This window comes from Sylvia atricapilla, chromosome 15 (assembly GCF_009819655.1).
Source record: "Sylvia atricapilla isolate bSylAtr1 chromosome 15, bSylAtr1.pri, whole genome shotgun sequence".
In the NCBI taxonomy this organism is placed as follows: Eukaryota; Metazoa; Chordata; class Aves; order Passeriformes; family Sylviidae; genus Sylvia; species Sylvia atricapilla.
This window is the reverse complement of record NC_089154.1, coordinates 6,442,785-6,458,868: the sequence shown is the minus strand read 5'-3', so window position 1 is coordinate 6,458,868 and position 16,084 is coordinate 6,442,785. Positions and strand designations below refer to the sequence as shown.

Below are 16,084 nucleotides of genomic sequence, written 5' to 3'. Positions count from 1 at the left end.
CACCCGCTGGCCCAGCCCCTCCCAGCCTCCTTTTCTCCCATCAGTTTCAATCACTTCCACCTGCAACTCACTTGACCCCCCAGTCAGATGCTTGTTCCCCACTCCGGTGTCCCACTCACCACAAGGTCCCACGCCTTTGATTTCCACCAATTCCAGCCCTCCGGCCAGCCCCTGCTCCTTTCCAACCCCCCACACCCCCCTCGGTCCCAGGTTTGGCACATTTATCACCCCAAATCCACCACCGGGAAGCACCGAAGGCACAGCAGAGAGCACTAATCAGTTTTTCATAAGGAAACTGCCAACTGAGCCACGTGAAACTCAGCAGCCTGGATTTACACACGGGGGAATATCGGAATCGCTTTCATTTTGACTGAAAGAGTCATAACCTCGCATTTCACCGAGAGCTGAAACCAAACTAGAACCAGAGCACGTGTCAAAACCATACGAAACTACAACTTCTGCATGGTTTTGATGCAAAATAATCTAAGCAGGCTGGCAGGCTACAAATTCTAACGATTCTGTGGACAAATCTGGGGCAAGTTTAGAATTTGTACTGTAGTGTGTTACTTGTCAGTTTTGGTTTCACTGTAAATATTTTTAAGCGGCGCACCAGTGGGCTCTGAGCACAGCTCTCAGTGCCAAAGCAAGAGGCAGACAAGCACGGCAGAGGCTGGAAAGTGCTTTTACTGTGGAATATTTTAAGGTCATGTTGACTCTAGGTCCTGGCTGTCGGTGGTGTTGGCACCCAGGGATGGCATCTGTCCCTCCAGTGCTGCTGCTGCATAAGACAAAGAGTTCCTCTCTTGCCCTGTGAGCTCACAACTCCAAGGGAAAGGATGAGCAGCTCCAAGCAGCTCTGCTGAGAGGTTACTTGTGGTGGGAGCAAACTTCTTTCAGCTTCCAGCATCACCAACCCCATCCAGCTGCCACAGGGTCCCCAGTCCACCAGGAGAGAGGGAGTGGGAAAGAAGAGAATCATGGAACACGCAGAGCTGGAGCAGACCCACAGTGATCATAAAATCATAAAATATAATGAAGTGGGAGGGACCCGCCGGGATCATCCAGCCGCTGTTCCTGTACACGACATCCCCAAGGATGTCACCACGTGCTTAGGAGAGGTGTCCAAAGGCTCCTGGAGCTCTGGCAGCCTCGGGAACGTGCTCATTCCCTGGGGAACCTGCTCAGCTCCCCACCACCCCAGGAGAGGCGGAAAATAAAACCCCCTTTCCCTGCTCTCCCCCAACCCTCCGTGGCACAGCTCCAGCCGTTCCCTGGGCGCCGGCCCCGGTGCCCACTCGGGGACACTCACAGTACAGGAAGGCAATGGAGCGCAGCAGCACGACGCGGGTCAGCCAGAAGGTGCCCGGGGAAAGCGGCGAGGCGGCGGGAGCGAGGCCGGGCTCGGGAGAAGCGGAGGCCGCAGCCCCGGGAGCTCCATCGGCCCGGCCGCGGAGGCGCCGCCGCAGCCCCGCCGTGGGCGCCGCCATGTCGGCCACAGCGAGCATGTGCGGCCCGGCGGGGCGGGCCGGCAGGGGACACGGCGGGGACGGAGCGGAAAAAGGGGGAAAAACGGGGAAAAGTGGAAAAAAAAATATATTGGGCAGAAATAGGCAGAAAGGGAGAGATTGCTTTGCGAAGCGGCGCCGCCGTGTCGGGCACGGCGAGTATGTGCGGCCCGGCGGGGAGGGCCGTGAGGGGGCACGGCGGGGACGCGATCGAAACGGGGAAAAAACGGGGAGAAACTGGGAAAAACTGGGAAAAACTGGGAAAAACTGGCAGAAATGGGGAGAAATTGAGAGAAGCTGGGAAAAACGGGCAGAAATAGGCAGAAACGGGGAGAAATTGGGAGAAGCTGGGAAAACCGGGCAGAAATGGGCAGAAACGAGGAGAATGCTCTGCAAAGTGGTGCCGCCGCGTCGGGCACAGCGAGTATGTGTGTGAGGGGACACGGCGGGGACGGGGAGAAAAAGGGGAAAAAACGGGGGGAAACGAGGAAAAAATGAGCAGAAATGGGCAGAAACGGGGAGAAATTGGGAGAAGCTGGGAAAAACGGGAAGAAATGGGGAGAAAGGGAGAGAATGCTCTGCAAAGCGGCACCGCCGTGTCCGGCGAGCATGTGAGTGAGGGGACACGGCGGGGAGAAAGTAAGCGAAAAACAGGGAGAATTCTCTGCGAACCGGCGAGAGAATGCCAAGTTTTATTAAAAAATCAAATAAAATCAAATGAAATGAGGTAATGGTCAGCGCGGTGCGGAGGCCTGGGAGCATCTCCGTGATGAGGCTGCGGGAGCTGGAGAAGGGAAGCTCAGAGGGGATCCCGTGCCTCCAAATATTCCCCAGGGGTTTTGGAGGATGGTGCCGGGCTCTGTTTGATGTGCTCAGTGACAGGATGAGGAGCGATATCCCTGAGCTAAACCAGAAATCCAAATCGCTGAATATTCTGGTTTTGAAGGGACTCCCAAGGATGATCAAGTCCCTTCAGTGAATGGCTCACAGAGGGGTTGAATCGTGAGTTGTGCTGGTCAGAGCAGCTGAACTCAGGACGGATTGACACAACAAATTCCACCTCAATGTAGGGAAAAACTTATTTCCGTGGAGGTGGGAGAGCCGTGGAGCAGCTGCTCAGGGAGGATGTGGATCTCCCTCTCTGGAGACATCCCAAAGCCACCTGGGCACGTTCCTGTGTCGCCTGCTCCAGGTGACCCTGCCTGGACTGGGGGATCACTTTAAGTTTAATTCCTCAGGTTTTCCTCATACAATCACAGAATGGTTTGGTTTCGGAGGGAACTTAAAGCTCATCCAGTTCCATTTTTTGGCACTTTCCGCTATCCCAGGTTCCTCCGAGCCCTGTCCAACTTGGCCTTGGACAATTCCAGGGGTCCAGGGCTCTCTGAGGATTCCATCCCAGCCCCTTCCCTCCCTCACAGGGAAGGATTTCCTCCTAAAATCCCATCTGAATTCACTACTTGTGATGCTGCCATGATTTTTACTCTAAATATTTGACAGACATCAAACACTTGGCTTTGTGGAGTTCATAAATAGTATTTTTGAGCGTATCCCTTTAGTAAACACCTCCGTGCTGGTCGCCGAGAAAGCATCTGCTATCAGGTGTAACATTATTCAACACTTCTCAGCCTCTAAACCAGTCCTTTCTAAATGCCCCTGTTGTTTTTCCAGTTTCCCATCACTGCTGCTCACATTGTTCTTCTTAGGGAAAAAAAATAGAAAAAAAAAAATCCCACATAATGGTGCATTGTATAGGGGAGGAAAAATCAGCTGTTTGTTAAAGGCCACTGGAATAGTGCAGTTCTGCTCAGGCCACGAGGTTTGGGGAGGAAAATTTAAATAGATGGCAGCTAATGGTTTCCTTTGTGGGGTCTTTTACAGCAAATTCCATGTTAAACCGGGATGTCTGTAAAACAAACTGGATAATTGAGGAAATTACTGCGGGAAAGTGAAGGGTTTTGGCCAAAGATTTGGCAAAGAGGAAGGAATGATTTGGGCTGGGAAGGGAAGGCTGAGCTGGGTCGGTTTTCATGGCCGAGGGTCGCTCTGAGGTGTGCCAGATGCACGGGGTGTGGTGGTGGCACCACACTGGGGACGTCCTGTGTCAGGAACACCTTCCAACAGGACAATTTTAAATTTTTTGTTTAATTATTTAAGTTAAAAAATTAATAATTTTAAGCCTAAACCAGGAGAAATGTGTTTTAAGTAACAAGGACTCAATTCACATAACAGGCAGTGGAAGCGTTTCCTGGCTTTCCTGGAAGATGATTCAGGCTAGAAAGAAAAACATGTGATAAACCAGTTGATTAGGACAGCAAATGACGTCTTTTCTGTCCCAAATGTGACTCGAGGATCTTTGCGCGTCCCTCTCAACTCAGAATATTCTGTGATTCCACAAATCCCTTTGTGGGGACCATCACCTGTGCTGGCTTTTTCTGCTTTTCATTTTCACCTGGCCATTTAGGGAAAGAAAACAAGGCAAACCGCGAGCAAAACTAACTCAGACAAGGCACTTCAGAAGGGGGCTTTGAGCCTTTCAAGCTCCAGGGGAAGGCCATTCATGAATGCCAGGCGGGCAGGGCCATCGCTGGTGCTCATCTTCATTCACCAACGCCACGTCCCCTGTTTTGCTGTGTTCCAAACCAGCTGCAGGAGTGCCGGGGGAACAAGCCTTCACTGTCACAGCAGCCAGCAGCTGTCCCCAGCAGCGCCCCAACCCCGCTGGCTGGCCCTGGCACCCGAAATCGCCCTGTGTTCATTCAGCTCTGCCCTCTCGCCCCTCTGGCTGCCAGGATTTGGGTTGAAAGGGAGCAGAGAAAGCCGAAATCAGGAGCTTGGGAGGCAGCACGAGCATGGGGGGCTCCTCCGAAGAGAGCAGACATTCACGTTGGGAATAATGCAGGCACACACCGAGCACTCAGCTGCGTTTGCTGAAGGGGAGATGGGCACGTCACAAAGAATTCGGGAGTTTCTTTCTGCTGATCAATTTTATTTTTTTTTTTACAGCAGTGATAATTCTTCCCTTTAAAAACCCCAAATTTCCCTGTGGAAGTCTGCTCCTTAACTCCAGGATTTAGGCTGGAAAGGATTTTTAGAGGAAGAATCACCTTTTTTTCCTCATGTGTTTGTGCAGGTTAGTGAGGAGGGGCTGGTTCAGAAGAGGGGTCCTTAAGTGGTACCACAGGACAAGCAATTAATGATCACAGTAATCATAATTAATCACAATAATCCCCATTATTTTGAAAAGATGCCATCCAGGCTGTGCTGTGAAGGAGGAAAGAAGAGATCCTTTGCCAACACCTCACCTGACATTTAATGTGTAATTCATACATGGGTGGGTTTTGATCCTGCAGAAACATTTTTGGTAGATTGCTGGGATCTTTGAATATTTGAACTGACAACAAATAACCTTTATTCAATAAATTTTGAATAAAAATATTGATATCAGACATCCTTTTCCTTTGGTATCCACTGCTCAAACCTAGAAAAGGGTTTAGGAATCCCAAGCACTCCTCTCCACTTGCACTCCAGGCAGGAAGGAGAGAAATCAGTGGAGTCCTTGCCCAATGCAGGTGTGCAGAGTTTTTTTTTATCCACACCAGGCAAATATTCATGTTGGAAAAGAGCTGCTGCAGGTCACAGAATTGTGGGATTAGGATGGAAAAGTGCCCTTGGCTCATCCAGTGCCAAGGCCACCCCTAACCCATGTCCCCAAGTGCCACAGCTACATGAGCTTTGGGTGTGGCAAGGCCCATTTTATGTGAACAAAAGGCAAATTTTGGACCTGAAGTGTCCTGCAAGGAATGGATCCACATAAATTTAGCCTTCAAATTGTGTGAGCAGGCAGCTGAGCCTTCCTAAGCACCCAGTGTGGGATGGGACCCACCACTATTGTCCAGCTTGAGGGCAAAACTTGTTTTGATTGAAATGAATTGAAGTTACCACCTGTCTTTTTATTCCTTCTTTTCAGATGTCAGGATTTTTTCTGGAAAGGCTCGAACATTGTTTCACAGCAGCCTCAGAGCTGCCACGTCCTCTGGGCTGACCATTAATCCTGCAGGGGCCAGAGGCTGATTTTAACACCACAGGTTCCTCTGTATCTGATCAGGGTTTGTTTTTAATTCCCAATAAGGCTCTTTCTCTTTGCTCTGTGGAATTCCCACGTGCAATCTGCTGGCAGGTCAAAGGAGGCCAGCTTGGGATAAATGAGAATTTTTCCCCTTGATCAGGTGAAGGATGGAGCCCACCTTTGGGAGGAACACGGTCTGTGTGTGCAGCCCAGAGCACGTCCGTGGGCTCCAGAGTTGCCACGTGCTCTCATCATCTAAAAATGCCTTCCCTGGCTGCCACTGGAAAGGAAATTTTTCCTTCCTGGCACGAGCAGGGCTCTGCCTGCTCTGGAGCCAATGCACACACGCTCTTATTCCTGCAGGAGGAAGGGCTACGGAAAAGAGGAACCGGGATCAGGGGTCCAGCAGCTTCCACAGGGATGCTGAGGATTCCCAAGTGGGAATGCGATGGAGCCAGGCACCCAGACCTTGGATTTACTGCCTGATTCCCAGAAATACTGACTGAACTGGCCAGGAACTTTACTGGAGGCCACGTCAGAAAATGAAGCAATGTTCCAAATATTAGCCTCTGCCGTGCCCACTCTGTCAGGAAGAGCTGGATCTGTTCCCCCAAATCCTCTCTAAACTGGGTGCACTCCTAAAGGCCACAGGAACCTCGGTTGTTCCCTCCCGGATCTGCAGCCTTTTCCTGGGAATGCTGATGTCAGGGCCGGCTGTGTCAGGCCAGGATGACACATCCTGTGGGATCCTGCCCTGCAGCTCCAGCCCGTGCCCATCCCTGGGCAAACATCCCCCATCCTTTGTCATACAAAATCCAGCCACGAGACCCCGCGGGACAAACGGCCCCACTTGAACCCGCTTGTTCCCTAAGCATTATCTCATTCCATTTCATGGATGAGTGAACCTCTCAGGAAACCGGAGCTCCCGAGCAGCTCCAGGTGCTCCAGCTCCCTCCTTTCCCCGTGTTCTGGGTGTGTGAGGCCGGGAATTGTGCCGCGGGAGCACGGGGTGGTCGGTGCGGGCTGGCGCAGCCGGACGTGCAGCAGGACACGTTCCCTGCCCCGCTCCCGGGCACGGCCTCATCCCTGTGCCCGTCTCTGCAACAAGAGGAAACAACCACCCAAAGTCATCTTCCTCCTTCTACCTGTGCTGGACAAAGGGGAATTCAAACCTGTGGGCTGGGAAATGCAATTCCCTGCCTCAGGCAGGGCCGGGGAGCCCTGGAAGGCAGCAGCGCGCAGGGAAGAAAACCAAGGTCTGTAATTCCTCCTGTCCTTGGGGGCTTCTTTTGCAGGAATCTTTGGAGCTGAAGACAGCGAGCAGAAAAAAGGGGTTCTTGTTCCCATTCCTACCTCCAAAGCTCTGAGCATCCCACAAATCCCTTCCCAGCCTCAGTCACGCACTGAGGTTGGGATCTTCTGAAGAAGGTTCTCCGCAGGAGAGGCTGCATTGGGAAAGATGGACTAAAAATAGTGATTATTGCTCGGACTCAGCCCTGGCTAAAACATGGACGAAAGACTGAAATTCCGTGAGTCAAAAGTAAATTGCCCAATGAGCAAGGATTTATAGGAATTTATATTAATTATGTGTCACAGGAGAGGGGGAAAAAAAGATTTTCCCAAGTGTCCAACAGCACTGCGAAGTCACCAATTCACAGCCCAGGGAAACATAAAATCATCCCCAATCTCATTAAGTTTTAAAAGAAAATTTCAATTATTCCTCATTAGCAAGTCCAACGTATTGAGTTCGCCTTGAGCCTGAAAATAATTTTTTTTTAAAAGACACTTTGAAAATTGTATTTCAGATATATCAGGAGGTAACTCTGCAAACGGAAAGCTGAAAATTGGAAAAATTACCCTTTCTTTTGCTTTTTTAAAAAATAAATTTAAATCCTGCTTTGCTATTTGAGAGAATATATAAATTTCACATAGAAGGCAAATGAATGTTCAGGCACATTTAAACACACTTAAATTCAAAGCATACGCTTTATTTATTACACATCACAGCAATTAAACAAAAACCACCATGTTCCTGGTACTTTTTAAACGCTGGAAGGCTTAAAGCCAAATTTCTTATTTTTTTCCCCTGTCAATCTTATACTTGAATCTCTATTTTTCCGGGGGGAAGCAGTGGATAAAACTGGAATTTGGGGAGTTGCTTTTATTTCCCCCCCCCAGTTGCAATTAGAAGCCTGAATTCCACGGATAATTAGAATCAAATGCTCCAAAAAAATGCTGGAAGAGCAGAGCTGGCTCGGAAAAGGGCAACTTAAACTGACGGGGGAGATTTTGGGGCTCACCCTCCCTTTTTCCCCCATCCAAAAGCTCACCCCTTCCTCCGGCCGGGACCTCGCAGGCGCTTCCCGGTGCTGGGGACCGAGCCGGCTGCGGGAAAAGAGGAGGGAGAGTCGGGGAGGGCGCACGGAGGGTCTCGTGTCGCTTTTTCCCAGCAATTCCCCGATTTCCTCCGTTACCCGCCCGTTGGAGAGAAGCGGGGGCGAGGCGACGCGCTCGGGGCTGCGGGAGCGCACGGCCCCGGGATCGGCTGCGGGGGACACACGGGGAGCTTTGCCCTCCCTGCCACGCACCGAGCGCCCCAAAAACCCCTCGGAAAGGGGATTTAAAACAACCGGCGGTCCCACGGCACCGCTCCGCGCCTCTTTCCCCGCGGCGTCCCCGCTCCCGCCGCTCCGTCCCGCACCCGCTGCCGCTACAACACCGGCTGCGCTCCGGGATACACAGAACACAGCCCCACCGCCGGGGGGTCCCCGCCAGTGCCGCGCCGCGGGGAAGCCCCCGGACGATTTGCAGTTAAAAAAGCACAGAGAAGCCGAAAGAGGCAGCCGGAACAGGGAGCCCGAGGAGCGGCGGGGTGGCATCCACCGGGCCCGGCCGGCAGCGGGACCCTCGGCGGGAGCAGCAGCGAGAACCTCGGCCGGACCCTCAGCGGGACCCTCGGCCGGATCCTCAGCGGGGTTCTCAGAGCGAACCTCGGCAGGATTCTCAGCGAGACCCTCGGCGGGATCTCTCAGCGGAACCCTCAGCCGGACCCTCAGCCGGACCCTCAGCCGGACCCTCAGCCGGACCCCTCAGCCGGACCCCTCAGCCGGACCCTCAGCCGGACCCCTCGGCGGGGCTCTCAGCCGGACCCCTCGGCGGGACCCTCAGCCGGACCCTCAGCCGGACCCTCAGCCGGACCCCTCGGCGGGGCTCTCAGCCGGGGCCCTCAGCCGGACCCCTCAGCCGGACCCTCAGCCGGACCCCTCAGCCGGACCCCTCAGCCGGACCCCTCAGCCGGACCCTCAGCCGGACCCCTCAGCCGGACCCCTCGGTGGGATCCTCAGCCGGACCCCTCAGCCGGACCCTCAGCCGGACCCTCAGCCGGACCCCTCGGCGGGGCTCTCAGCCGGACCCCTCAGCCGGACCCTCAGCCGGACCCCTCGCTGGCGGCGGCTCCGGCCGGCGGAGCGGGGGCTCTGAGGCGGCGGGCGGGCGGCACGGCCCCGCCGGCCCGGAGCCACGCCCATTATGCAAATAGAAACGCCCTCTCCACCAATGGCGAGCGGCGTTGGGGGCGGGGCCGCTCGCCCTGCCCTTAAAGTAACTTGTTGCCAGGGGCCCCGTTTCGCACTGGACGTGGAGCGCGGCGCGGGCAGCGCGGGGCCCCGGCGGCGGCAGGACCGGCTGCGCAGCGACGAGTGCGGGGATCGCGGATTTTGGGCCGAGTTTTGAACGTTTCGTGTCTTTTTCCCTCTAGAACTCATTGATTTTTTTTGCTCGTTTTCCCGCCGCTCCGGCGCGCGCGGAGGGTGCGCGGCCACCCCTCCCGCCTCAGCCCGGGCGGGCACAGCGCCGCGGCCGGCCCGGCTCCGCCGCCCCGCCGATGCTCAACATGACCGAGGAGCACGACAAAGCGCTGGAGGCTCCGTGCAGCCCCGAGGGCACCACCAGCTCCATGTCCCACGTGGACTCGGACTCGGACTCGCCGCTCTCCCCCGCCGGCTCCGAGGGGCTGGGCTGCGCCCCCGCGCCCGCCCCGCGCCCGCCCGGCGCCGCCGCGCTGGGGGCCAAGGTGGACGCGGCCGAGGTGGACGAGCGCTTCCCCGCCTGCATCCGCGACGCCGTCTCGCAGGTGCTCAAGGGCTACGACTGGAGCCTGGTGCCCATGCCCGTCCGCGGCAACGGATCGCTCAAGGCCAAGCCGCACGTCAAGCGGCCCATGAACGCCTTCATGGTGTGGGCGCAGGCCGCCCGCAGGAAGCTGGCCGACCAGTACCCGCATCTGCACAACGCCGAGCTCAGCAAGACCCTGGGCAAGCTCTGGCGGTGAGTCCCGATCCCCCCGCGCCGCGTCCTCCGCGGGGCTGCGCCGCTGGACTCCCCCCTTCCCTGCCGGCGCTGCTTTAGAGCTGCTTCTGCCCGCTTTGTGTTTGTTATTAATCTCTGTTTCTCGGGATTCTCGGAGCCGTTCGGAGTGTGAAGTGCCGTCCTCCCCTCCCCGAGCATCCCGGCGCGCTGCCAAGGACACGGCGGTCCCTGCTCCGAAAAATCCCCCGAGCAGGGGTTTGGGCACCCTCGCTCCTGCCCCGGGTGGATTTTCCCTGTTCCATCGCTAAGATGCACAAACCCTTCCCTTGCCTGCGGCTTCCCCATCCCCACGCGATGACACTTCTTTAATGACTTGTTTTATGGCTTTTCCTAATTTTTTTTTCCCTTTTGGCTCCCTCGATGCTTAACAAGCTATAAACGCAACTAAACTCATTTTTAGCGGTTATTTTAACGAGCTTCCTAATTTCCCTGCTTATCTGCTCAGCGCCGCCCGGGAATGCAAACTTTTATTTGCTGGGCAGCATCCGAGCCCGCTTTGCTTTCCAAGGCTCTTCCCCGAGCCACGTTTTTCCGTGTGGTTCATCCCACGGTGTCTGCCCGTACCTAATTCCCATCTTTCCTGCCTGCTCGGGCCAGCGATGCTCCCGCTGCTGTTTGAGCCTCTCCAAGAGTTTGCAGAGAGAGGTGTGGGCAGGGGGAAGAGAGTTTGGAAAGCAATAATCCCATCCCCGGTGCCTCGGTGGTTTCTTTGTAAGCACCAAACAAAGCTGGAAATGTCTGTGGCGGTGAGGGGGTGACATTTGCAGGGCAAATGGGAATTATATTTTGTGATTGTGCTGGAGATGGGGAAGGGGGATTTTGTTTTGCCCAGTTACTCCTGTCTATAGTGGTGGGGGTTTTTCATGCTGCTGTAGTTGGTATTTTAATCCATTTTTTTTGCCGTGGACTTTAACTCCTTTTTACCACAGCAAATTAATTTTGTAGTTAACTTGCTGAGCGCTCAGATCCGTGCATGGGAAGAGGACATGTGCGAGTCTAAAAACAACAAGAAAACTTCTAAGGAAAAGATCCTAATTTTGGAATTTTTTTTTTCTCTCTTTTCCTTCTTAAAACAACCAAACACCCCCCCTCCCTAAAAAAAAAAAAAAAATCAGTTTATTGAGCGAAAATGAGAAACGTCCCTTTGTGGAGGAAGCCGAGCGCCTCAGGGTGCAGCACAAAAAGGATCACCCGGATTACAAATACCAGCCCCGGAGGAGGAAAAGCGTCAAAGCCGGGCAGAGCGACTCGGACTCGGGGGCTGAGCTGAGCCACCACGCCGGCACTCAGCTCTACAAGGCCGACACGGGGCTGGGGGGCATGGCCGACTCCCACCACCACGGCGATCACACAGGTAAAGGGCGGCATTCCCGCTGATCCTTGGGCTGGGATGGGTGCCCACCGTGCACAGCCAAAGGCGGGAGTTGTTGTCCCGAGAGATGGGAGCACAGTTTTGCTTAGTGAGTGCTCTCGGTGCTACAGGGCATCCCAAAGCGCCAGGATCCCGGTCTCTCTGGATGGGGAGAATGAATGATGGGTTAATCAGGGTTAATAAGGGTGCAGGGTTCTGGGGCAGAGCTTCCCAGCACTGGGAACCGGCTCAGGAGAGATTCTGGGAGCATAGTGAACGTCCTGCAGCCTCAGACTCCGCTGGGATCATGGCTCTGGGTGCCTCGGGCTGTTCACAGGGAGAGGATGAGCTCCACCATGGGGTTCACTCTGTGCATCCACCCCCTGGTTCTGCTGCCCAGGGTGTCCTGCTGTGTCCCAGAGTGGTCCTGACGGGCACAGTGTGCTCCCAGCTTCATCCCATCTCCCGTGTGGGAGGCTCATCCCAGGGGGGGACACGATCACGGGGGGACATCCCCGACACGGATTTAAATCCCTGATCGGAGCAGTCACAGATAGGGGAAATACATTTATTGAGTGGTGGAAGGAGCTGGGTGTTCCGTGCTCACTGCTGAAGCCTCGCTGTCCCTTCATCCCCAGGCCAGCCCCACGGGCCCCCCACGCCGCCCACCACCCCCAAAACCGACCTGCACCACGGCGGCAAGCAGGAGCTGAAACACGAGGGCCGGCGCCTGGCGGAGAGCGGCCGCCAGAACATCGACTTCAGCAACGTGGACATCTCGGAGCTCAGCAGCGAGGTCATCAACAACATGGAGACCTTCGACGTGCACGAGTTCGACCAGTACCTGCCCCTGAACGGCCACGCCGCGCTGCCCGCCGAGCACGGCCCCGCCGCCGCCTCCTACGCCGGCTCCTACTCGCACTCGGCCACGGCGCAGGTGTGGACTCACAAGAGCCCGGCCTCGGCGTCGCCGGCGGCGGCTGAGCCGGGCCAGCAGCGGCCTCACATCAAGACGGAGCAGCTGAGCCCCAGCCACTACAGCGAGCAGCCCCACGGCTCCCCGGCGCACGGCGACTCCTACGGCTCCTACGGCGGCCAGGCCTGCGCCACCTCGGCCGCCCCGGCCGCCGCCGCCGCCTCCTTCTCCAGCTCCCAGTGCGACTACACGGACCTGCAGAGCTCCAACTACTACAACCCCTACCCCGGCTACGCCTCCAGCCTCTACCAGTACCCGTATTTCCACTCGTCGCGCCGTCCCTACGCCACCCCGATCCTCAACGGGCTGTCCATCCCGCCGGCGCACAGCCCCACCGCCAACTGGGAGCAGCCCGTCTACACCACCCTCACCAGGCCTTAAAACAGATACAGACATCCCGAGGCTTTCCCTGGGATTTATGCACTAATGAAGGAATGAGGAGGAGGAGGAAGAGCAGCGTGTGGAGTGTTCCAAAGTGCCTCCTGAGCCGCTGTGGGAACTCTTGCTCGTCGCCACCGCCTTGCTTCAGAACTCCCCTCCCCGGCCCCCTGAAAGGACAGAGAGCTCTATATATTTTTTTTTCCTTCTTCTTTGATTCATAGGATTTAAGAAATTTAAAATTGTAATTAAAAAAAAAACAACCTGACAAAACCTCCTCTCCCCCAGCCAAACAAAGGACTAAAAATTAAAAAATAAAAGCAAGAGGTAAAATAATGAACGAATAAAAGTAAAAGGAGGGGGCAATGCCTTTTTTTTTTGAGTAAATGAAGGACAAAAGGTTCGGCTCCTCTGGGAGGACTGAGCCCAACTCGCTGGGCCTGGAAGTTTGGCCAAGTGCAAAACCTGGAGCAAGGGATGGGGAGAGAGAGGGGGAGACAAAACACCACCACCACCACAAAAAGCTGTTTGAGACTTTCAGGGTCTATTGCAATGTGAGGAACGGACCAACCTTGAGGGCAGGAACTCACTGGGACCAACAGGGATTGAGCCCCAAAATCCCAGAACAATCCCGTGGGAAGAGTCTGATGGGACCAACCAATTCAGTGTCTGAAGTGTTTGTTGATTTATTTGGTTGTTTTATTTTTTTTTTCCTCCAGTCAGGAGTTCTTCTAAGCAAGGTTTGGCTGTAATTAACATTTTGTTTTGGTTTTTTTTTTCTTGTTTTTTTGGAAGCTTCAAATGTTATTGGTTGTTTCGTTTTGGGTTTGTTGTTTCGTTGTTTGTTTTTTTTTTTTTTTAATCTGTTAAATATGTATTTATGTTCTGTATTATTTTGTCTTTTAATTAATGAAGTCGTTTTGTGCAAAACGGAAAAAAAAAAGTAGAATTTTTAAGAGATTTTAAGGATGGGGGAGGGAGCCTAAAAAATAGTGGAGATGATACAATAAACTGGTGTTATGAGTCTATAGATTTTCCTTGGTTTTTTGGGTTTTTTTCATTTTGGAACCGCTGCAGGAGCCGTACTGGAGAAAGAGGGACTGAAGGAATCCGCCTGGAAACTCCAATGGGAATGTCAAATAACGAGGGGGGGAATTACTAATTCAAACTGGGAGGCTCAAAGGCAGCCCGAAAAGGGCAGGTGATTTTTCTGGCCACATGTTTTGGGCTGTTAAAATCGGATTTCAGGAGTCTTCGAGGGCTTTCAGAACCAGGACTACTTTAAAGGAGCTGTAATTTCATGAGAAACCATCGACTTCTGCTTTAATTTTGGCTTCTAGGGACCAGATACCATCCATCAAGCTGTGAAACTAAAATCTCCTCCACTAAAAAAAAACCTTGGGTTTAGGGTACTTAGTTTTTAGACTAATATTTCATTGATATATTTCTACTTCTTCCATTGTATGCTGAGCATATAAATAACCATCTATTTTATGGGAACTCGTGCCTTTAAAAGCCTTTGTAAATCTAAACCCACCTTGCAGAGGTTATTCATCTTTTTACCTTTTCTACGTTTCCTACTCTTTTTTCTAAAAAATATTTTTTTGCATATTTCCTTTCAGGGTGGGGAGGGAGGGGACACGCTGGGCTGGGGGAAAAAGACAAGAAAAAGCTCATTTTTATGCAATCTATTTTTCTGTATAAAGTTTGAAAGACTTTTGGTTGTTACTGATCTTGTTCTCTTCACTCGCCTCTGACTAAGCAATGCTAACTTTTGTACAGATCCATTTGATAAAAATTAAAAAGTGCTTTTTATCAAGGACGTGTTCTGTTTTCTTTCTGCTTGAGCCTGTTTTCTATGCTGGGACAGAAAAAGAAAAAAACCCAAAACCCTGGGAAAACAGCTTGGAAGGCGATGGAATCTTCAGAATAAAATGTTTTCATCAAGGATTCCTTTTCCTTTTAGTCTGGATTTTTTTTCCCCTGCGCTCTGTGTCTTACTCCGAGATTTTTTTTTTTTAAACACAGATAAATTAATTTGATTTTTTTCCTTTAAGGAGGGCATTTCCATGCCCATAATCCCAAGGATTTCGTAGGATCTCAGGCTGCTCAGATGAGGCCGGGTTTTGCAAGATCAGCCTGCGTGGTTTTAGCCCCAGCTGATTTTCCTTCTGTAGGAAATTTACAGGCAGAAATTCCCTTTTCTGCTTGGTGAGCCCTGGTAAATAAATCCCCGTGAATTACAAGAGCAACCAAATTACATGTTACATGGCAGGCTTGGTTTATTTCTTTTTTTCAACGCTGTCATTAAAACTGTTACATTTGTAACTTTTATTTTGCTTTCTCACGGAAAACAACATCTCTCCCTTTGCGTTTTGTCTGTTCGGCGAGCAAAAGGGATCTCAACCTGGGAAAGGAAAAAAAAAATTGGGATTGGGGACTTCCAGCCCTCCCTGCTTGAGAGAAAAGGCTGGAAACACGAGGGGGAATGAAGTGATGACAATTAATGGAGCTGCAGCCCATTAAGAAGGGCCGGGGAGCAGAATCCCGGGCGGAATGTGCCGCTGGCAGCCTCTGCCAAGAGCGGCTGGAAGGCGACACCATTTTCTCCGTGCTCCTTCCCAGAGCTCCTGGCAGAAGGATTCGATTGCAGCCCGAGCCAAAGTGCAGCGTAATTCCCTTCCCTCCCTTCCCCTCCCTGCCGTGACACTGCAGATTTCGCTGCAATCCTCCTTTCTGCCCGGAAAAGGGATGAATTTTGGGCTTTGCCTTCTCCGCGCGTCGAGGTTTGTCCCCAAACCCGCACGCTTTGAGCGGGGGGAAAAAGGGAATAAAAGGTGAGGTGGGGATGGCTGTGAGAGTGATCTTTGCTTTCTTCTGGGTGTTCGATTGGCTTGAAGAGGCTTCGCTAGTCGCTGATAAAATTAAAATGTCAGTGCGGGATAAAATGGTGACTCACCCAAAAGAATGAGGTTAGAAATTGAAAATCACCCCAAAATATTAAAGGTTGCGCTGGAGCATCCCTGGTTTCCTGAGGGAGCACGGGGCTCTGTGCATCCAGCAGGATGGATCCCAGCCTCTTCCCTGTCTCCTGTCCCTTCTCCCAGTGACAGGGGTGACAGCCAGTGCCACGTCCTTGTCCCATCCAGGAGCTGCGGGGTGAGTGTGAAGCTGTGCTCTCATCCCAGGGATTGCACAGCCCGACCAGGCAGGTTTTAAATCCCCTTACTGTGGCCACGGTTGGTTTTACTTCCCATCAGCTTTGCAAAAAATAAATGGAATTTTTTGCTGGTGTTTACAGAAATGAAGTGTTAGATTGTATATTATAACATAGATCTGTGTTGTGTTTTGCCATGGAATTGGGGTTGGGAGGGATCCACAAGGATCATGGAAGTCCAATCCTGATTTTAGATATTACAGATCTATGACAGTTTGTA

At 52.9% G+C, this 16,084-nt stretch overlaps 3 protein-coding genes across 3 annotated transcripts in view; 2 read left to right on the top strand and 1 right to left on the bottom strand.

The window, feature by feature from the left end:
* The window catches only part of LMF1 (lipase maturation factor 1), a 141,447-nt gene extending 140,011 nt beyond the window's left edge, over positions 1–1,436 (bottom strand). Inside the window, exon 1 of the mRNA XM_066329865.1 lies at positions 1,310–1,436. The gene's annotated coding sequence lies outside the window, so the exon portion shown is untranslated. The remainder of the gene's footprint in view (positions 1–1,309) is intronic.
* CHTF18 (chromosome transmission fidelity factor 18) overlaps positions 1–16,084 on the top strand; it is a 371,533-nt gene that overhangs the window by 209,496 nt on the left and 145,953 nt on the right. The window lies entirely within an intron of this gene.
* Positions 9,387–12,902, top strand: SOX8 (SRY-box transcription factor 8). The gene is made up of 3 exons (XM_066329886.1): positions 9,387–9,900; positions 11,058–11,296; positions 11,932–12,902. The coding sequence occupies exons 1-3, from the start codon at positions 9,458–9,460 to the stop codon at positions 12,648–12,650; spliced, it is 1,401 nt and encodes a 466-aa protein (XP_066185983.1). The 5' UTR covers positions 9,387–9,457; the 3' UTR covers positions 12,651–12,902.